General features: G+C 52.2%; 1 protein-coding gene and 1 pseudogene across 1 annotated transcript in view; both read left to right on the top strand.

Annotated features, from left to right (window-relative positions):
• The window catches only part of PDLIM4 (PDZ and LIM domain 4), a 54,927-nt gene extending 50,665 nt beyond the window's left edge, over window positions 1–4,262 (top strand). The window contains exons 6-7 of the mRNA XM_075441683.1: window positions 422–542; window positions 1,457–4,262. Of these exons, the coding sequence (XP_075297798.1) occupies window positions 422–542; window positions 1,457–1,661 (326 nt within the window). The 3' untranslated portion in view covers window positions 1,662–4,262. The remainder of the gene's footprint in view (window positions 1–421; window positions 543–1,456) is intronic.
• A 3,130-nt stretch (window positions 4,263–7,392) lies between these two features.
• On the top strand, window positions 7,393–21,860 carry LOC104327511 (solute carrier family 22 member 4-like; annotated as a pseudogene).
• Window positions 21,861–22,251: the final 391 nt, after the last annotated feature.

Here is a 22,251-nt window from a genome sequence, read left to right as displayed (position 1 = left end):
TCTCCAGAAAGCTTTCATTTTTGTCTCCGTGACTGATGGTGGATCTACCAAGCGTACCTGAAATGTTGGTGGGATAGAACCTCTTCTCTCTGGAGCTTTTCTGAGATTTTTGCTAATTGTATTCCTCAATTTACCAAATAGTATTGCAGCCAAATTCATCTCCCATCTCTAGAATAAGGCTGCTTTGCCTTTTGGCCAGGTGTACTGAGCGGATGCTGTCGCTACACGTGGATAGATCATCTGCTGATGCAGCCAGGAGCTTCTGCCACCATCCACGCTGCGTTTGGATGAGCAGTCGCAAGTTCTGTTGTGGCAGGCAGAGACTTACCTGACTCCTTAAGGAAAAAAGAAAGGAAGGTGGTGGGGGGGAAGCCCCGAGATGCCAAGTTTTCAATCTGTGTCTGTTTAAATCTCTTGGCAGGTGAAAAACTCGACAAACTGAGCAACCCTCGCAACATCAAGCCCCCCGTGTCAAAGCTCGGCGGTGCCGTGTCCGGGCTGCAGATGCTCCCTGAGTGCACCCGCTGCGGGAACGGCATCGTGTAAGCGTCGCGTGGCCGCCGCGGTGGGGACGGCAGCGCGGGGGCCCGGCTGCGTCGGGTCCTGCCGGGCACAGGGGCTGAATTCATAGCGGAGCACCTTGTATTTATAGCGGAATACCTTGCATCTAAAGCAGAATACCTTGAATCCCTTCCTGGTTTTTGCTAACCATAGGGAAACCTGGGACTGAGGAATACGGTCTGGATTGCCCCTTTTAAGGGAATCTTGCAGCGAAACGGAATGATTCATGGGGTGGTTTCTGCCTTGCTTATCGCAGTAAATCCCGGGGACTAGGAACAGCACCAGCACTCTCGCTGCCTGACGGAGGGAGAAATGCTCAGAGGGTCAAGTCGAAACGGTCTGCGGGTTGTTTTGGTTGGTTTGTTGGAGAGCTGCTCTCCGGCAGGTGGATGTTGGGTCTGATTTCCGAGAATACAGGTGTTTTCCTGCCTCATCCTGCTGTAGTTTGTATTCCGTTGTAACTTACGTTCTGCTCAAGCCAGATTTGCTGGCTGCGTGGCCCCTGCTCTGCAAACGCCCGTGACCGCGCTCTCGCCGGTGCGGTGGGCTGAGGGTCTCTGCTCCGCGAGCCGTGGTGCCTGGGCGCTCCGCGGAGGCTGGCTCCAGGCTGAGCGGAGATATCGGAGGCTCAGCTCCGCGTCGAGCCGTGGAGCGGTGCCGCAGCGGGGTGCGGGCGAGCGGGAACGGAGCATCCCTTCCCGCAGGAAGACGGCGGAGCTGTGCCCGGAGCGGGGTGGCAGCTTTGGGTGGGCTCAGGCGCCGGGATGGGAACCCGTGATAACACCCCTACGCGCTCCCACACGCCGCGTTCCCTCGCTGACTCCGTTTCACTTGAGGCAGCAGGAAAAGCCACTCGTTTCTCGGTCTCACGCGAGCTCTCCCCGTCTCTCCCCAGGGGCACGATCGTCAAAGCTCGGGACAAGCTCTACCACCCCGAGTGCTTCATGTGCGACGACTGCGGCCTCAACCTGAAGCAGCGCGGGTATTTCTTCATCGAGGAGCAGCTCTACTGCGAGACGCACGCCAAGGAGAGGGTTAAGCCCCCCGAGGGCTATGACGTGGTGGCTGTTTATCCCAACGCGAAAGTGGAACTTGTCTAAACCCAGGCTGTGCTCTGGAGAGGTCGGGCGGCCGCGCGCCCACCCACGTCCTCCCCGCCGGCTGCGCAACGTGGCTGCAATCAACCCCGATTACCAAAGCCCAAGTTAAAACGCCTTTTCCTAGATAAAACCGTTTACACTTGGGATCTCCAGGGGATGGTGTTGAAAGCATACGAACAGGTTTATCCCTTCTTTTTGACACTCTGCTTTTCGGGTTGCTGCCTTGGGTTATTAGTCTGTGCCATAACCTTATCCCAGTTCTGTGTAAATACTGATTAATTCTCTACTCTGTTTCATACAAAACCAGTATTCCTTTTTCTTTTTTTTTTTTTGCCTCCCCCTCTTCTGAAAAAGCAAGGAAGATGTTTTAAAAGCTGAAAGAAAGTAAGGCACTTTAACAAAAGAAGCTGACTCCTATATTCTGACCTTAACCCCCTGCCCTCCGGCTGCCCCGGGGGTTAAAAACCGACCCCCTGAGGAGTCTGGGACGAGGTACCGGTGGGTCGGGGGCCCCGGCTCAGCCCCATCGCTGCAGATGTGCTGAGGAAGGGCAGTCTCTTAAAACAGCATTTTCTGTGAAATTCCCTGGCTCAGGGCACTGCCATTAGAGGCTGCCACAGACCGATCCGAGTTCCCCGAGATCTCCGCACCGAGCGTGCGATGAGGCTTTTATCTTCCTTCTCTCACTCCTCAGTTGTTCTCATCTGATCACCCGAGCAGCACCTTTAAAGGACACTGAAATAGCACGGACCCCACCTCAGCTGTCCCTACCTCCCGCGCCCCTGCCCCTCGGCTGCCCTTGCTTTGGCCATCCTGACTCTTCCCCAGCTTTCGCTATATTTTTGTAGTCCTTATTTCTAGACCCCCAGGCTGCTGCCATCTGGGTCTGCCTCGCAGCGGGGAGGAGGTGATGAAATCCCTCCAGGCACTTAGGAAGCAACTGGAGCAGCAGGGAGCCCAGCTGTGAGCCCCCAGTCCAGAGGCAGCGGGCTCGGGTTGATACCCGTGACCCGAGGCTGCGCTTTCAGCCAGGTCCGTCGGCCGCTTTATTTGGCGAGGAAAAGTTTCTGAGGATCTTGGGATGTTGCTTTGTTGGAGAAATGAGTTTTTTTGTGTAAGTGTTTGGAGAATAGAGAGAGAGATCAGTCACCCAGCTGCTGGGTGCCACTGCACGTGGCGGTGGGAGCCCTGTGTTTGGTACCACGAGGTTACTTCTGCTTTGCAACAGCCTCCTTCCTCCTCCTCGCTTGAGAGAGGGGGGACATGGAGGAGACAAAGAAACATCTGTGCTCGCTTCTCTTCTGTGGAAAAGGAAAATATGAGATGGGGAGATGGCCAAAGCACTCCTTCCCCTTCTGGCTCTCTCTAACAGGGGTCTGAGAAATCCAGGGCTGGAGGAGGGTCGGGTGCGTTATCCCGGTTGGGGCTGGGCATGCAGTTTCTTCCTAGAGGGAGTAAGGATTTTAGGGTGTTACAGGGCCACATTTAGACCTTTTCTTGTGGTGCCTTATTAGGGATTCGAGCAGCTCCTGCCCTGTGGAGCTCCTGCCCGAGCCCGCAGCTCCTCCGGCCGGGTACCCCCGCGCAGCCGGAGGGATGCCAGCATTCCTGCTAGCAGCAGAGCATCCGCCTCCCCCTCCTTCTGCCATCTGGATTTTTAGTTACTGAAGTACAAGAAACAACGCGGAAATTTTTATCGTGGCGCTGAGCCTTGTTTTTCTTGTATTTGCATAGCCTTGCTTGGTAGGTTGGACTGTCTGAAGGGAAGTGCTGGGGGCAGCTGTAAATGATGAGGAGGCTTACAATAATCAGGTGGGAAGCATTGCTGCCCTGGTCTGCAGGCCTCTGCTTGGAGCTCTGTAGTTGGCCCTTGCCAGAAGCATTTGTGCTGAATTCCTCCATTAACCTCGCATGTTGCTGGGCCAAGCTCTGGTGCCCGTAGCTTGAAAGCTCAGGCTTCGCCCAAACCCAGGACTGAATCCAGCTCGGCTGAGCAATGGAAAACTCACGACACGAGTGGCGCAGGGGGCTCTCCCCGTTCTCCACGGCAGCCGCCTGCGTGTCGCTCGCTGCGGCTCTTGTCCCCCATGCGAGCCCGTCGGTGCGGCGGTCGTGTCCCGCGGGGATGCCAGGAGTCTCGCAGCCCTGGCACAGGGAACGCCTTAGAAATTCATAAATTGTTTCCTTGCCCTCATTTTACCACCGAATTGCGTGGGCTGCGGGCAGGGCATCCTCGGTGGTCTCGCCCGGCTGCTGCACCAGTGGAGCACTGGGCACGGGGCTTTTCTTTTAATTTAAAACCGAGTTCCCGCAAATCAATTTTTCCACGCGGTTGTCTCGTGGTGCCCTTCGTTAGGAGCAATCGGCTCCTTCGATCCCCCTGAGGAGCCTAAAGCTGGAGCTGCCTCGCACAACCCCGTCCCGGGGCACACTCATTCCGGGCTTCAGGCCACGTCTGTCAGGTTATGGGGTTTGTAGGAGCCGCGAGCGAGCCTCCCCGTGCCGCTGGGTAATGCTGGTTAACTCTGTAAAACGTGGGGAGGGAGCCGTTTGTATGAAATACAGAATAAAATTGTATCGTTGGTTTTATGTCTCACATCACTCAGCCTGGCCTTTGCCCCGTCCCCGGTCGGGTCTGCCCCGTGGCAGTGCCCCTGCGTGCGGGGGTTCCTCGGCATCCGGGTAAGGAGGACACCGGGTAAGGAGGACACCAGATAAACTTCAGAACGCGTCTTGGAGATGGAGAGCTGCACTTCTCGCAGCACTGTGCATCGAGAGCCTTGTTTGAGGTTTGGCCTGTGTTTTCATGGGGTGTTGGGTGTGTTGTTGGGTGGTTTTTTTTGGTTTGCTTTTTTTTTTGGTTTGTTTTTTTTTTTTTAAACTCCTGAGACCTTCCTGGGACCCGGTGTCCTATCGGGTGCAGAGGTGGGAAGGGCCGTCGTGTCCCTGCGCGTTCCGTGAACGCCCAGGGGTGCCCGGCTCCCCTCCACCGGTGTGACCCAGTGATGATGTGGAGCTTTACCCTGTCTGCCCATGCGTAAGGCCAATGGATTAGATTCTTCAGCAGCGTTTAACCAGGTACCTTCTCTCTCCTGATGGCCCCGGGTCTCACTGGAGCCGGAGCTGCAGCTCTGTGGGGCTGGGGATGTCACTGCCCAGTCACCGTGGGAGGCATCTGGGCAGCTCCCGGGCTGGAAAACACCCTTCTCCCCGAGGGTGATGCCAGCCCCGGTGCAGCCGTGAGCAAACAGCGTTCCTGAAAATCCCCTTGCCCGGCGCCGGCCATGGCATTGCTCGGGCTGGTTCCCTGTAAGCCAGCACAGGGAGCCCAGAGCTGCAACACCAACGGGGGCAAAGCCGGCCCGAAAGCCCCGTCCCACCCCATCATTTCTGGCCCTCGGACCACAGAGACCCCCGGGGTGGTGGGAGCAGGAGGGCGAGGGCGGGCTCGCTGGAGTTGAGCAGCTGGATCATCGAGGGATGTTTGCTTACGTAGCTACATCCCGATGGCTCTGGCTTTAATCGTTGGTTGGTATTCGATTCAGTGTGTGTGGGAAAGTCAGAAGTTATAATAATTATAATAGAGTTCAGTGCCTCCAACAGCTATTTAATCTGAAAGGTCTTAATTGGAAGGCATTCATGTGTGGGAATTGTCGCTTCTATGGGCCTCAAAATATTTAAAAAGACAAAGCCTCTGAGGTTCTGCACGAGGTATGAAAGATTTTCATGTAGTTTATGTCTGTGCAGCTCCATGTCTAATTAGTGCATGTATTCAAATAATTACCGTGCTTACGCCTCTCTCCCCGGTGGGAGGCTGAAGAGGGGGACACGGGGCAGCCCTGGGGCCCCTCTGGGACCCCCCACCGTCTCCGGGCACCCCGGCCCACGCAGCAGCCGCCGTCTGACCGGCCCGACCCCGGGAGCCTCCTCCTTCGCCGCTTCGGAAAAAACGACGTGTGAGATCAAACATGACGAAGGGCACCGTTTATTAACTAAACGAGGTGGGACCGGGGCCAGACTGATTCAAGCTCTAATTGTTTTAACTTTTCCCATGTATCATCATTAAAGTTTCCTACTTAGCTGGGCATGATTTCCACCACCACACCCCCTTTCTTCTGCTGCTTTTGTTTGGAGTTGTTTAACTTTGCTTTTGTTACTGGATGGCTGCCCCAGGGACCTTAAAAAAATCTCAGCTGGTCCATTTGAATTGGGATAAATGTCCTTGTGCCACAGGGGGGGAGGCAAAGGGAAAGAGACTCTTTGGAAAAATTCCCTCTCCTCCCTTTCTCATCTGTGCAAGAGGCTATTTTAATTACTTCAGGAGAAAAAAAAATCTTCCCCACAAGCATAATAAAACACACACAACTGCTCCTGACTGTAAGGGAACTTATCTGCAAGTTGTTTTGCCTCTCTGTTTCTCCCTGGGAAAACACAGGCTGTCGGGAACCACCCACAGAGCTTCCCCAGCCCGGGAGCAGCTTCTTGCAGCGGGACACTTAAATATTTTGAATTTTGATGTAGTCCTAGAGCAGTTCCTTCGTGGAGGGAGAGCCGGTGCGGAGGGCCTGGGCTGCGGCCAGCGCTGCTGCTCTGGGCAGTCGATGTGCACAAGGCTGCTTTCTCGCTGCACGAAGACGCTGCTCGAGCACACTGCCGGCTTTTAGCTTGATTAACGAAGCGATGGCTGCGACTGCCCCTAAAAGCTCTAGGTCCCGTAAATTAATACGGTTCCAAGGGAGCCTTGCACCGGGCAATCCTCAGCGCTGCTCGGCGGGCGAACGCGTTGCGCTGCTGAGAGCAGCAAGGCTGAAACGCCTGGGGAGCCTTTTCTAGAGTCGCCAGCGATCGTGTTTTCCTCAGATGCCCGTCTCCTGCACCATCTAGTGATGGAAACCAAAACACCCAGCGGTTTCAGGCAGGATGGGGAGCGGAACCTGCGCCGTGAGGGCTCCCAGCGTTGTGGGGTGATTCCTGGGTGGAAAACATCCAAATCCAGCCAGAGGGCTGCGCTTCCGAGAAATCTCTGCTCTGGGAGAGGTGGGTTTGAGCCGCAGTGGTGGGTTTGAGCCCGTCCCCTGGGCTCTTGCGTGCTGCCAGACATCCTGTCCCTTCTCTGGCATGATGCCTCTCCTCGCTCGGATGCAGCCCTGCCAGCCCCGACCCACATCACTGTGCCCTGTCTTGAAGCTGGGGGTGCAGGACGGGGTGGTGCTGCCCCACGGACCCCTCAATGCGTCCGTTCCTGCTGTCGGGCTGCGGTGGAAGCGTGCGCTGGTGCCCTGGCAGGCCCGGAGCCGTGTGTCTGACCTGACCGGAGCGACACTGCACCAGGTAAGATCACTGAAGTCCTTGGTGAGCGGTGGATGGTGAGCAGTGGTCCTTGGTAGATGGTGGTGGAAAGCTGACTCTGCTTGACTAGGTACATTTTAGGAGGTTTTATCCCAAATCCTCACATGCATACTACAGGCAGGGACCCTGGCTCCATCTCTTCTACAGGATTCCTCCCACAAATGTGATTGCCTGCAAAAAAACCACGCTGAGCGCTTGTCCGCCCAGGTCTGCTTAGGAGAGGAAAAGTTCACGCACCGCTGCCAGGACCTGGGAAGCGATGGCCACAATGGCCCCTAAAAGCTCCAAGTCCTGTAAATTCATACGGTTTCAAGGGATCCTTGCACCGGGCAATCCCGAGCGGGTAAATGCGTTGCACTGCTGAGAGAGCAGCGAAGCTGAGATGGGTCAAGACCCTTTTCAAGAGCTGCCAAAGATAATTCTTTCCCAGATGCCATCAGTCCGGTGGGACGTGGCCCTGGTGGACACCATCACCGGCTCCAGCCGCTCCAGGGCAGGCAGGCAGGAGCGTGAGTCGGGGGCTGTGGGGAGAGCACGGCCGTGCCACGCTCGAGCCGGGTCGCACGCCTGCTCGGCACCGGGGCACAGAGCCCTCGGGGGACACGGAGCCCTCGGAGGGCACTGCAGGCTCAGCAAGCACACTGACCAAACGGATTTTGCTTTGCCCCGTCTCTAAGCAAGCCTCCACCTGATCAGAGTGCCACGCAAACGATATGGAATTACAAAACTCTTCGTTATCATGTGTTTTCTTAATTCCCAGCTCTCGAGGTGGCTCCGGGGAAGGTGACACAGTTTCCCACCAAGGCAGAGGATGCTTGAGAGGGGCCTTGCCCCAGGAGAAGAGAAAGAGCGGAGCCACTGCAGGCAGCAACCACCTGAACCCAGAGCAGCCCAGGAGCAATGGTGATGGCCATGCCGGGGGGCAGTGTCCCATGGGGTGAGGGTGATGCGACCGCACGCGAGCAGGAGCCCTGCTCCACAGCCCCTGGGCAGCTTGCAGCATCTCGGCAGCCCGTCGGTGCCGCTTCCCCAGCCAACCTCTGCCTGACTGGCTTAGGCCATGTTAGAAAATCTGTGTGCGTGAGAGCAAAATATTTTCCCAAGAACAAAATATTTGCACAAGAGGTGGTTTCTCCACTGTTCAAAGATTCCCTCCTTCTCCCCCTGTGCCTGAGGTACTCCTCCTTTTCTCTACTGGCTCCTCAGCCTCTGATTTCACTTTACAGGAATCTCTCCAACCTGGTTTCCCACACGCTGCTCTTCATCTAATAGCTGACAGCGTGTTTAGAAGGCTGCAGTGAAACGCACTGGCCGCTTTCAGAGGGCTCGTTTGGGAGAACTAGGACTGGCCCTTCCTCTACAGTGAATTTGCTCCGTGGCTGCCTGAGCTGTTCACCAGCCGCTAATTCTGCGTGGTTTTTCATCATCTCCGTGCCTGGGTTGAAGCATCCCTGATGTTGGATGATAAGTGGGGTTTGCAGTCAGGCGAGCACCCAGCAAAGGCTGGCGGGAGAGTGGCATCGCTGCGGGCTCAAAGGGCTGCGTGCGGTGGCTAGCGGGGCTGCGGCAGAGCTGGCTAGAACTCGCAGTATTTCTGTAACTGCTGATTTATGTAGATTCACAATGTAAGAGAAGACCCCATGGTGCTGAACACATGAAATTTATAATACATTAAGGATTCATCTGCAAACCAGTTAAACCTGAGTATGTCGTACTTGTCTACCACTTTTGATACGCTAAATTTGCAGTCTAACCACAGTCATTTACGAGCACTGCAAATTATCCCTCTGTAAACTGTTACTGTTGAGTGAATAATTATTAAGATTGCATTAGTTCTTAAGACAATACACTCCCCACTCCTTCTTGCCTTGTGGGAGCAGGAAATAAGGAATGGGGAGGGTAATGTCTTTCCCGTGGTTCTTGCACAGCCCCAAGGCAGGGCAGGGCGACGGCTGCTGCCTGCGAGCCCCTGATCTGCCCCAGTCGGCCCCCGCCTCGGCTCTGTTCTTATCACTGGGGACAGCTTTAGCTCTGTGGTGGCCCAGGCCTGGCATCAACATGCCACCTCCAGCCTGTCTCCAAGCCGGAGAGATCTAAATCTTCCCCATTTACCGCATGACGTGGGCTCTCCATCCCTCAGCCCGGGGAGCAGCTGGATCGCTGCCTGGCCTGGATAAACGCTGCCGTCTGCTCCTCCTCCCCAGGTACCCTGCAGCGATCGCTCCCCGGTCGGTGCCTCCACCTTCCACGTAGCCCTCTCATCATCTCTGCTGGAGAGATGCTTCCCCGGCCTGCCCTCGCCCGCTGCCAGCATGGCTGGGCTGTCCCGCTCCACGCGGGCACCCTGCTGATCACCTCCAGGGAGCCGCAGCACCCCAGGGAGCCAAGCGCTGTGCGTATTTTAAACACCCACGCGTTTCTGAGTGCCCCTTGTGTTATTTCAGAATATGACAGCGTTGCTCGGATCTCTGAAATGGCTTTGCCAGCTACCCCCATAGCTGGCTCCAGGCAAAGCCGAGCGTCACGTGTAAAGCAGTAGCAGTTAACAGGTAGGAAACCGGAATATGAAACGCTCCTCTCCCGAGGCCAGAGCTGCTACGGGCTCCTTCTGAGCAGAAGCTGCTGACCTTGACCGCTGCATAGAGTAAACACTCTGTTTTCTTTGACATGTGAAGCAGATCCCTGCATATATTTTTCACAATTAGCATCCTTGAACGTATCGGAGCCCTACCGACCCACGCGCTCCCATCCACCTTCTCAAATGCAGCGAAGATCAGTGCAGGTGAACGCCCGGGTGTGTTTCTCAGGAAGAGCTGCGTTTTTAAACTCGATTAATTTCTTTTCGTCATGTAGCTGGTGTTATTTGGCAAGCAGGGCAGAGGGGCAGAGGCACCGGGCTCCCCGCCACTGGCAGGTACCTTCATTCTGCCTGAAAACAGGCACTGATTGCATTGCTTTCCTAAATTACAGTCCAGGGCAACCTGCACCGAGCCACATCGAATCCCTCCTTCCTTTGGGGTTTACTCCTGCTTGTTCTTCTGCAGCAGTGAAGCCCTGCTGCCGACCCATTGGCTGTTTGCTTTGGTTTTGGCAGGACCCATGGCACTGTCAGATGGCATCTGGGTCTCTTCCTAACGCAGGAGCTGCTCGGTTTTGTTGCCTGCAGCTGAGCTGGGGAGCCTGCGCAGCCCCGCGGGGAGGTTTCTGCTCCGCAGCCCCTGCCTTTGCCTGGGCTTGGCCCCTCCGTTCCCCGGGCACAGGGTGAGCACTGGTGCAGGCACCGTCCCTGCTCTCTAATAGCACAGCTAATTATTAAAATTGTGCTATACTTTGATCTGTGATCTAATTAGCTCAGCTTTGTGGTAGAATTATCTAATCTGAGACTGACATGTCTGAAGTCTACCCCCAAGCGCTCCTGGCAGGCATGCCTTGAAGTCACCGGGGCGGCAGCAAGCCGCGGCAGAAACACGCTTGGCTGTAACTTTGGTGGACTGAGACTCATTTTTGGTTTTTTAAACCTTGTCTGGGGTTACAAGTGGCTTTAGGTGGAATTTTCCATGCTGGCTCCTGTCCTAAGCCTCCAGCCCCAGGCGGGTCCGGTCGCGAGACTGAGCGATGGGCAGCGAGTCAGCCCCGCAGGTTGTGGGGATGGAAAGGAGTTTGGAAACATGTCAGCACGGGAAAAGAGATTTCATTCTGTGCGTTGTCTTGCACATGAACCTCAGAAGTTCTAGAAATGCAGAGAGTTTTGTGCTGGCAGAGGTCAGGTAAACTGGAAACTGTCCCTAGCCGGGGACGGGGCAGGCCTTCACCCCTCCCCATCACTCTGCTTTTCTGGCGGGGAGCATCTCGGGCCATGGGGTCCCGGGTGCTGGAGGGGTCTGACGGGCACGTGGTGGGGAGCTCGTGCTGGACACGGGGCCAGGCTGCACACCCTGGCAGCATCGGGTTTGGCATCACCGCTCACCTGCTTGAGATGTGATGGGGGCCCATCAGATGGCTGCCGGTGTTTTGGGGGGCTCTGGCCCGATAGAGCTTGCCTGGGGAGGTGACTGCTTTCCCTTTTTTTATGCTTTAAGCAGGGCGTCTTGGCAGTGACCCTCGCTGTGGACATAGTGCTGGTGCCAGCGACGGGTGGAAACATGGGTGTGGGGAAACTAAATTAAATTACACGGAAAGTTGTGCGTCTCCAGCCAATAACCCCTGCGCCTGGACGAGGCTCGACGCGGCGTTGCGGCTGCGGCTGAGCGCAGGCTCTTCTCTTGCAGTGGAACCTGGTGTGCGAGGACAACTGGAAAGCCCCACTGACCACCTCCCTCTTCTTCATGGGCGTCCTCATCTGCTCCTTCGTCTCAGGGCAGCTCTTGGACGGGTAACGCCGCTGCTCCCCTTCTGCCCATGGGCAGAGCATGGCAGACCCAGTGCCACGGCTGCTGCGTTCCTTCTTAAGAGGCGTAAGGGAGTTAAATGTCCAGTTCTCTGAGTTTTGATCAAAATTAGGTAACTGGCTTGGCTTCTTCAGAAATCCCAACCTTGACCTGCCCCAGGTGTGGGACTGCTGCTTCTTGGGCGCTTCAGGAGACCAAGAGCTGATCTCTGCAAGGAGCCCCTGCAGCTCCTTTGCAGATTGCTGTGCTGGTTTTCACTTCACAGCCAGGTTTGTTTCTTTATCCAGCCTTTTTAGTGTTTCAAAAGATCTTGTTTTTTGTCACACAATAACTAACAGTCCGTTCTCGGAGCTGCAGGATAGAAACTTGTCCTTTGGGTGGAAGCTCTGCATGGAAGAGGTGGTTTGTTAGAAATAAAGCATATCGAACTGGCAGAAGAAAAGATAAATTGTACATGGATAGCAGTCATGTCACACCATCTAAGCAGGTGCAAAGTATAAAGAAAACATTACAGGCACTTGACAATTATCTCAGCAGTATTTAAGTTTTGGCCTTACAAGTGTCGAATGCAGGACATACGTTCCTTCTGCAAGTCTCTGCTTCCCTCTGCATCCATCCCTTCGCCTTTCTCGCCGTACCATTACAGCGGGGTCTCCAGCACTGCTCTGGCTGCTGCCTGTCCATGAGGAAGCCAAGAGCAGCAGTGCTCCTCTGCATGTTTAGCAGAGGGGTTGCAAAACTCGGTGGGAGTCTTAATCCCAAAGCCTCCAGCATTAAATTCCATGTATTCTGAATTTAATCTCCTGACTCCTGCCCCCAGTGCAGAAGTCAGTTGGTGTTACGGTTTGCAAGGGAGACGAGATAATCACTAAATCCCACTGGTGCCGTGTGCCCACGGGGAGCATCTGAGAGAGCGTGCACGCCCCGGCAGCCCGGTCACCTTCCATCATTAGCTGTTCACTGAATTTGTTTGGAAACGGTTTCTCAGTAGAGGGGTATGTTCTGAGCCTGCACCCGAGCGATTTCCCCTGAGCTGCTGCAGAAACCTTTCCTAAGGCAAGGGCTGCTGCGGCATCTGGCGATGCGGCCCGTCCAGCGTCCATGCAGAGGGCTACGTCAGCTGGCTCTTACCTTCCCATGAGAAAATGCTGTGAACTTCTACTGTAGAGAAGCGCGTGAGAGAATGCAATATGTATGGCAACTCAGAGAGACCGAAACCAGCTCATAAAGCTATTGAACAGATTCGAAGTGTAGTGGTGTTGCAATGTGTAGATACCAGTAGCCTAAATGCCATCGTTTCCTAACCTCTGGCTGCGTGGCTTGCAATCTTCAGGTGTCTCTCGCTTAGGTACTGTTGTCTAGTTTCTTTAGTCCCTGTCTAGTGGCTCCCTGAAGTTCCTGCTCTTGATTTTTCTTCTTGATTTGTTTCCTGGGTCTCAGAAATCTTACTTCTTTTTTTTTTCTTGATGCCTATGAAAATGATAAACAAAATTCTTTAAAATGAATGACACTTCAGGTTGTTCTAAGTTGCATCTCTCAAGGTTGGATATTTGTGCTCTTATAGAGCCCTGCTCTGTACATAAACACTGTTTCAATAATCATCTCCTTTCTCTTTCGCAAAATGTTTGGCAGGAAGAGTGTCCTCTTTTCGACGATGGCTGTGCAGACTGGCTTCAGCTTCCTGCAGATCTTCTCCACCAGCTGGGAGATGTTCACAGTGCTCTTCCTCATAGTGGGGATGGGACAGATCTCTAACTACGTGGTGGCCTTCATACTGGGTATGAATATGTCTGCATTACATTAAGCAAGCACTTAATGTACTGTTCTGTTTTTTTTTCCTCTGAAACTGCATCATTTAATTAGACAGCGGTAAAGCCTTGATGGTACAATTCCTGTTTCAGGCCAGTATGACTTTTGTGCTCTTGGACACTTTGAGCCTATGCTTTCTGTAGGTTTAGAGAAAAAGATGAGGGGATGAAACCTCTAAATAAACCTCCATTTCCCTCCTCTTTGGAGAAGTTCAAGGCAGCATTCAGGGTCTGTTATCAGAAGAAGCAGGTCTGAGACAGAGAAGGCGTTCGGGTTCCTCCCTGCCTCTCCACCCCTTGGCAGAGGGGTCGGTGCGTACCTGGCTGCAAAGCCGTGGAGCAAACCAGCGTTTCCAGGCACAGCGAGGGCATGGGGGGCCGGGGTGTTGGAGCCAGGTGGGCGTCAGAGCCCCGTTGGCCATAAAGTCACCGGTCTCGGTGCTGAGGCTAGCGATCTAGTGCCTAATTTTAGAGGCCAAGGTTTGTTTTATTTTCTATGGTGAGACTGGGGAGAAAGAGCCAGTGGCCACAGGAGGCTGCACGGCTGCAGTCGCTGTCTGCGGACCCCGTGGGGAAGGGGGGACCCCCATGGGGAAGGGAAGGGGACCCTGCTGAGTCTCCTGCTAGCACAGGGGTATCAGGAAAGGCGAATGCACGGGTCAGTTACGGGGCTGACGGGCGCAGGCCTTGGGGGGCCGCTGGGATTTGCAAGAGCTGTCTTTAAGTGTGCACATGTACATTTATGTCAGCTTTTGAACCAATGATGTCAAAGTTATGCTTGTAGATCGTAACGTTAGCTAGCCTAAATTAAAACCATATACTAATAGTTAACGCTGTTCTTTCCTACCACATGGGGTTTTAACAGGGAAAAAATAGAGCAGAACATGATATGAAGTCAGTGCTATGGAGGGGATACGGCATCGTGTCCCCAGGGAGCCGTGTGTCACCGCTGCGAGTGGCGGAGGGAGGATTAAGTAGGTCAGGCTGTCAGCGAAGAGGTCCCTTGCCATTGCCACCACCATCACCATTGCCACTGCTCCCTCTGTCCTGGTAGTTAGCCCTGGTGCGGAGCTGATGGAGCCGGAGCGGCTGCGAGGTACGGCGCCGGGTCAGGAGCACTGGGCTGGCTGAAAATCCTCTTGGAAGCGCGTGGGGTTTGCGTGGCAGAGTCCCTCTAATGGGGATGTGGGATCTGATCAGGCAGGAATTCAGCTCCGCAGCTCCCCGGGAACGTGGGGCACAGATGGAGGTGGGTTGGGATGCTGCCTCGGTGCTCGGCAAAAGCAAAGCTGGTGGGGGGTCCGGAGCACCCCACTGGCCAAGTGTCCCCGCCGCTGAGAGGTAGGACTGGGTCTCCTGAAGCAACGTGAGGTTCATTTAATTGCACGGCTGCAGTTTGCTGACACTTTATCCCTTGTGTTGTCCCTTCTGCCACCCTCTTTTCTGCAGAGAATTGTAGCATCGTCTTCCCTGGTTGTGTCCTACAGCCCGTGATGTGCTGGTCCAACATTCCAGCCTGCTGTTTCAAAAAATAAACGTGAATTTTGTTCCCAACAATTCCTGTGCCAGAGCGCCTTTAATTATACCCTGTGCATATTTAAAGCATTTCCACATTGTGTGCAGTTTCCTAAGAATATTTTTGCTCAACACTGGTTAAGCTACCCCCATCTCTGCCGTCTATCTGGTGACATCTGTGGTTTTTCTGGTGGACATCAATTATTCCTTCAAAAACAACCAGTCAGGACAAGTGCCCAGGCATGCATCTACTTCAGCATGAGAATAAACACGTCCTGTAAATTTGCATTCTCCCACCGATCCCAGTGGGACAAATCCATGAATTACGTTGCCCGCATGCTTCTGTGCTGCCTGTCTCCTGCTGCAAGCAATCTGTGGGATGAGAGCGTAACTCATAAAAAAAATACACGTGTTTTTAATAACCTTCTACTTTTGTGAAAATGTTGAGTCATTTATTCTGAAACTTATTGCAGGATCATTGCTGAATCCCCTCGGTGGCTGATCTCCCAGAGAAGATAAAAGGAGGCAGAAGTTATTATCTGAAAGGCTGCAAAAATAAATGTCGTTCCAGCCCCATCTGTGATTTTCGACACCACGGAGGCACATTTCATACATCCTGGTACTTGCCAGCAGTTTCCCCCTTTGGCCAGCTGACTTGCTGGGAAATGCCAGCAGAGAAATGGTTTGCACCGGCAGCTCGTAGAGGCTGGCCGTGACTGTTGATGTGAGGTAAGTGCTGGCTGAGCGAGTTCAGAGTGAGAGGCCAGAGGAGTTTTTGTTTGGTTGGTTTTCACAGTGAAATTCGCTTCCTCAGCAGTGGTTGGTTGTGGTTTTCAGAGCAAGGGTGACCCAGATAGCTTCATCCTTCGGGCACTGAGAAGACCCAAGGAAGATGCATTTGCCCCCATTTCGGCTTGGCGCAGCGTTAGGGTTTGCAGTTTAACAGCAGCCCTTCATGGGCGGCTGCGCAGGGGACCCTAAACTAGCACCCACGTGTGCCGGGGCAGCACGGAGCCCTGAGGGACTCCTCAGGTTGCACAAAGCAAGTCAAATCACCCGAGTGTTCAAAGGGCATTTGAAAAGCGTGACTGTAGTGAAGGCAGTGAAGAACACCAAGTTCTACAGCAGGCCTTTTCTTCCCTCGTATTTCATATTTATTGGTTAAAAAGAGAAAGCCTGGCTGCGCAGCAAGGCGAGGAGCCATGGACCAGCTGGTTCCTGAGCTCCTCTCCCCCTCTAGTGGCTTTGCCTTCGCTGGAGCTCCCACCGAAGAGCCACAGACATTTTTCACGTGCAAAGAAACCAGCAAAGCTTCCACCCTTGCCTCAGCAATAACCGCGTGTCTGCGTGTCGGATCTTCCTTCCCTGCAGTATACCAGCACCGGCGGTTTGTGCCTCCTGATGTCTGCTGGCAGAGCAGAAAGCAAAGCACCCCGTGCTCCTCTGCGGTACCTGCTGCGTGCTACACCTTGTGTCGGCAGGATCCACCTCTTGGACGCCATGCTTACATTTTGGCAGGGCTGCTGAAGGTCTCTTTTTCCAAGTGTATGTTCTAGGGTAAATTCAAGCACATGTTCCAGCTATGGGAAGCTCATCCTACAGAAACCATGGAAAAGCACTTTCCGTACTTCACAGCACCAATTAAGTTGTCTCTCGTACCGGACATGACTTTTTCAGGCTCTAGCACGTGAGTTTGCTTTTCATCACTCCTGTGTATTTTTGAGACCAAGTGGCAGCTCAGCTGTCCTTTGCTTCCTGGGAATCTCGTGTGCCAAAGCGTCTGTCCTCAAAAGCTGGAGGATGATGTTTGCACGTCAAGTCCTCCATTGGAAGTATTTTTCAAACGTTGCCTAGAAATACATTCCTCGGAAACCATCCTCTTCCTAGGGAAGGAAATCTCCTGGGTAGCCCCATAGGCAGGGCCAGGGTGGTTCGCTCTTTGGGCTTGGGGGGAAGCCAGGCCATGAGGGCTGGCTTTGCCCCGGCGAGGGCTCTCCGTGCAGGATGAAGGGCACCCTCATGCCACCCAGAAGATTCCTGCTTCAAGCCTCAAACTGGACCCTCCGTCTCTGACCTGGGGAGGTGGATGCTCTCGCAATGTGCCCTGGACACCATGCTGAGCTCTGGCATCCATCCAGCTCCCCGGCAGGCAGGCAGCAAACCTGGGGGATTTTCTGCATTTGTTTCACATAGTTTGCGAAGGTTGAACAGAAGAGAGTTGAGTTGACAGTGCACAGAAAATACCTTTGGTAACATGGTTACTCCTGGAAGTACTGTGTTAGATCCTTTAGGAACCATTAATGAGTCTTTCTTGTCAGCTGATACTCCTTTATAATTAGTCAGCGTGGTGCAGTGGTCTCAGTGCTACCCTTTTTCTAGCAAAAAACTGGAAACTACCATGATTACAGCTGGGTGCCGAGCCCAGCTCCGCTGAAGGACTGGCCTCCCTGGTGCAGCAGTGGCCCTTGGGCTGGTAGTTGTCCCCCGATAAGAGTCGTAACTTCATAACTGCCCAAACTCGTGGGTGTGCAGAGGTTGTTTTGCTCTTAAGTGTGTGGGAATTTTTTTGGTTTTGCTTTCCTTTTTCCTTCAGACGCAGGATTCGAAGCCTCAGCGCCAGCAGGCGGCTTTCCTTCTGGACCTATTTCGAAACCAAAACATTGCACCTATTACTATTATGTCATTACTTTTGTGGTAAGGAAATGTGCGTTCTTAAAGTACCCAGGCAATGAAACAATTTCTGCTTTGAGGGCACATGTCATAGGTTTAGGTAATAAGTCTCGGCCTCAGAGGCCACCTACTCATGGTCCTTGGCTGGTACACGGCCCTCAAGGTCCTTGCACCCACACTGCATCAATACACAAGAATATGGAGACAGTAGCCTTGACTCAGATGTAAAACAGTCAGGAAAGGATATGTAACAACTTCTGTCTATTAAATTCTGTTGCCTTTTTTTTTTTTTTTAGAAGTTTCCATCTCTATAATCTCTGTTTGAAGAGAAATGTCCTTCTTGAGGCCGAGGCAGCAACTCACTAACGTAACAGGAACCAGACCCATGGCCAGCATTTTTGTTCCATTTCTGTACAGCGCCCATCTCAGTGAGATCCTGGTACCTGCTGGGCAGCCACAAGGACGGAGGACCCAACATTACCACATAGACAACCCGGGACCCTTTTCTGTGCTTATTTCCCCAAGGAGAGAGGAACTGGCTAGCACACTTTGCATGCCATAGTAAGGCACTTTTGAGATTTGAGACCCGAACATCCAGCTCTCTTGTGAAGATTAAATAAGGTGTGTTGGAACTGCTGAGGGTGGGAGATCCGGTCACTGGAGTTGGCTACAAGTAGGAACGTAGTAGGCATGGGAAGCTTTCAGGAGTTATTTCATTGTGCCGTTAATGAGTCCATTGCAGTGAAAAGCCTTGGTGAAGGACTTCCACAAAGCCTTTTACTTGGTGCAGTGTATGCAGGAAGGACAGAGAAATCAGAGGTCTCTTCAAGCCGCTGCAGATAAGATCACTGGAAGGGATGACAGAATTAGAAAGATGGGGTTGCCACTGAGTTTTCTGTAAGTCACGATGCCTGTGGCAATGCGTTGCAACATCCTATTTTTGTAACAACATCTGAGGCAACGGTGGAGGTGTTCAGAGACAGGTGTTTCTGGAATAATTTGGTTTTCTTGCTTTTCTCAGGTTTTTCACGTCAGTTGGTTACTTTGGCCTGTCCCTCAGCACTCCAAACTGGCATGGAAATCCCTACATCTACTGCTTCCTCTCGGCTGTTATTGCAGTTCCAGCATATGTGATTGCCTGGCTTCTCCTCCGCTCCCTCCCTCGGCGCCACTCCGTATCTGGCACCTTGTTTTTAGGGGAAGGTGTTGTCCTCTTCATTCAGCTGGAGCCTGCAGGTACAGGATTCAATACATGACTTGCGTATATAGAATGTTAGCAATATTGTATAGTACTATCTACTAGTTCTGTAGAATTACTGGAAACCGTGATCAAATTTAGAACTTGAGGTCAAGGTTATGCTGGTCACTTGCAGCCATGTTTTGGGGTTTTTTTTATATGCATATGCTGAGTCATGTGCAGCTCTCATTTATTGTGTCAAATTACTGAGCTTTTTATAGTCCAGAGGAATCAGCTTGCAAAATGAGAGCCAGAGGCATACTGTGATTTTTCTGGTTGTGCACAGAGGCTAAAAAAGCCTGCAGGTCTTCCGGATTTCACTGCGTGTAAATCTCCGCAGGTTTTTGCGGAAAAGGGGTGGATTCAAGCTTCTGCTCTGTTGTGGTATAACCCCGGAATTTTGCTCCATTTCAAGAATGCTGTTTTACTGGGAGAGGACCAAAATCTGAGAAGTACAAAATAACCTGAGCATCTACATGATACTCAGTGGGAAGTTTGGAGCCAAGTCATCTGATGAGACTAACACATTGCATAATTAAAAAAAAAAACAAACAAACAAATCCACAACTGCTAGGAAAAAAACAGCACTATGATCTTTGGGATGTAGAAGAAACACAAGCAATAAGCACAGGGTGTTGTTTATTCACCTTGATTGTATTTTTTCTCCTCCAGATTTCAATGTCCTATCTGTTGGCCTGGTGATTCTTGGAAAATTTGGCATCACAGCTGCGTTTTCGATGCTTTATGTCTACGATGCGGAGCTACACCCTACCCTTGTGTGAAACCAGGCAGTCGGAGCGACTTCCACAGCTTCCAGGCTGGGCAGCATCATTGCTCCTTACTTTATTTAGCTGGGTGAGGCATCTTGCGTTTCTTGCCTTGCGCCACACAACTGCCCAGAGAAGTTATCGGAGCTTCTGCAGCTCAGGCTCAGCTTTAAGTCCCTTCATTTGTTGTCTTTTAAGTCCCTTCTCTCATTTGGAGTCTGAGTTCACTGGCTCATGCTCCAGAAATGAAGCGGAGCTCCTTGGCTTCTACAAAAGAACCAGGCACCTTTTTCCTTTACTGAAGCGAGGGACTGTTCATACAGCACCAGAGTGCGTCCGAGCGGGTCCGAGACAACGACGGTGTTTATAAACCGTGCGAGCAGAGTGGCTGGGATGATAATCGGTCACATCTTGGCAGTGGGTGTTACCCCTGGGACGCCAGTTATTTTCCCAGGAGACTGTGACAAGAAGTGATTTAGCTAGTAAGGAAATCTAGCAGTAGGAAATTCGTTGCGTTGCACTCTTCAGGCACATACCGAGATGGGTATGTCAGGAGCAGATGAGCCAGGCGGGCATCCAAACATCCCCTGACTCCATGCTCTCTAAAGCAATACATGGAAAACACCCAGATTAAGCAGCAGGAGAGCGTGTTTCATTGTGACCTTCATGAAGTGATTTTTTTTAATTTTTTTTTTAATTACTAAGCCAGGCACCTCAGCATTCATTTTGCTTGTTCTTACTGTTCATGCCTTGGTCTGTAAGCAGAATTATTGATTTCCTCATAGGCTTTTTTTTTTTGGCACTCATTACCATCACAATCTGAGTGCCACACAAATAGTAATTGATAATTGTTGGGTTTTTTTAAGTACATGGAAATGATCCTGGTGTAGCAGACAGGAAAAGGTGACAGAGATTCGGGGATTTAGGGTGGAAGTATCTGTGAATATCGGCTGCTCAATCTCCTGTTTATTTTGCTCACAATTGATTTATTTCCTTCTCCCATCACTGGACCTGTCTCAGCTCTCCCCTGCACCCAAGGAGCTTTCCTGCCTGCTGAGACCTTGGATACAAACTGAGCACGACTGCTGACTGCGGCGGAGCATGGCTGGTGTGCTGCTAAGGGCTAACGCTGGCTCACCGTGCCAGGAAAGGCCAGGGGAGACTACTAGCTGTAGCTCACCTGTGTGGTCTCGCCTCTACTTTCCAGTGTGACTGTAACACACTGTACAAAAAAATGCTGAAAATATAGTGTCTTTATTTCATACTTGTGCAGTGCAAATGCACAGTAAAAGGGACAGCAGGGCTGTGATGCTCCTTAGGGTCTTCAGTCTCCGCTGCAGCACAGGTAACAGTAACAGATGTAGACAGGATAAGTTTTTACTGTAGGTTTTTTTTTTTCTTTTCTCCCAGGTTTCCATATGCTCAGCCTTTAAAAAATCTTGTTCCAGTCATCAGAATAGTTTCCTAAACTTTAGGAGGTTTTAGGAGAAACTCATCAGCTGCTGGTATTTGCTACAGCTAAATTAGGACCTCGCAGTTCATCCAGCTCATGAACACAGAAGAGATCAAATCACAGACTTTGGCTCTATCTGAAATACCCAGGGGCCTTCGCTTTAATCCTAGTTGATTCCACACATTAGAAAGCATACTGCTCTATCCCAGCTAAAAAATAAAGCGGTCAGGTTCACTTTGGTACTTTCTGTACCTTAAATACTTTAACTCCTGGCTTGTCCCTTTCCTGACAGAGCTTTTCATTGCTGCGCTATTGTGACTTGCAGGTCTTGCATCCTGCCCAAACACTCGTGCGCTAGCTTCAGGCTGCTGGCAGCGGCTGCTGCTTTCTCATCCAAAATAATAATCAGAGCAGACCAAGGTCAGAGCCTCTTGTCTGGCACAGGAGGCCTGATGCCTCCTCCCTTTGCAGTAAGGAAGGCATCGGAGGATTCCCCGTTAGTGGCCCATTCGTCTGCGATTGGCCTGTTCAGCTGCCACCAGCCTCTTCCCTTCTTTTGGAGAAGATCAGCAGGATGCACAGTCCCAGGCAGCTGAGGAGCACTTGGTTGCTTATGAGCACTTTTATTCCCTCACATTGAATTACTTAACGGAGGATTTGGTTCCAGGTGGCTTAGTTTTTTTCTAATGTTTGTATCAGCAATGTAACATGGCTATTTTAGTGGTGCTAATTAGGAGGGAGAAGTGTCTGATGACACCCTGTAAAATGTTTTCTAGCTTCTCAGTCTTTTACTTGCTTTCAGTTGCAGAAATAGGCAACAAACCACCGGCATGAGGAATTCAAAGGAGAGTCCTAAAGTTCAGGTAACACCCTGTGAAGAAGGATGCACGCTCTCAGAGGGGCTGAAAGAACGAGACCTTCTCAAAATGCATTTTCTGCCAAAGGAAAACAAACAAAACCCAACAGTCAGTGCTACTGCACCATAGTTGTTATCCCCTGTGCTGCTGCACCCAAATGCAGAGTTTACTGAACAGATGCTGTCTACTCCCGTAGGACTCTCAGTCTGTAATTCCGTGTCCAAATACCTGGGGCTTGCCAGCAGATACTGTCCCTGGTGAGAAACGGGGACCTGCCTGTGCTAAACGCTATTCGAGTCAGCTAGAAATGAGCCGCAGGAATAATACAGCAATGACTCCAGTCAGTCAGGTACTCGATGAAAGCTGCTTGAAGGAGAGGGGGAAAAAAAAAAAGATAGCAAACGTAATGCTGGTGTTTTTCCTCACTGCGCGTATTGACTGGATGAACGGGAGCTGGGTGTCTGTCTTTGAAAATCTCAGCCCACACCCCTAAAGGACCGATCCCGGCCTCCTCTGACATCCGTGACCAGAGCCCCACCGAGGGCA

This window comes from Opisthocomus hoazin, chromosome 22 (genome assembly GCF_030867145.1).
Source record: "Opisthocomus hoazin isolate bOpiHoa1 chromosome 22, bOpiHoa1.hap1, whole genome shotgun sequence".
Taxonomy (NCBI): domain Eukaryota; kingdom Metazoa; phylum Chordata; class Aves; order Opisthocomiformes; family Opisthocomidae; genus Opisthocomus; species Opisthocomus hoazin.
This window is presented reverse-complemented; position numbering and strand designations above follow the sequence as displayed.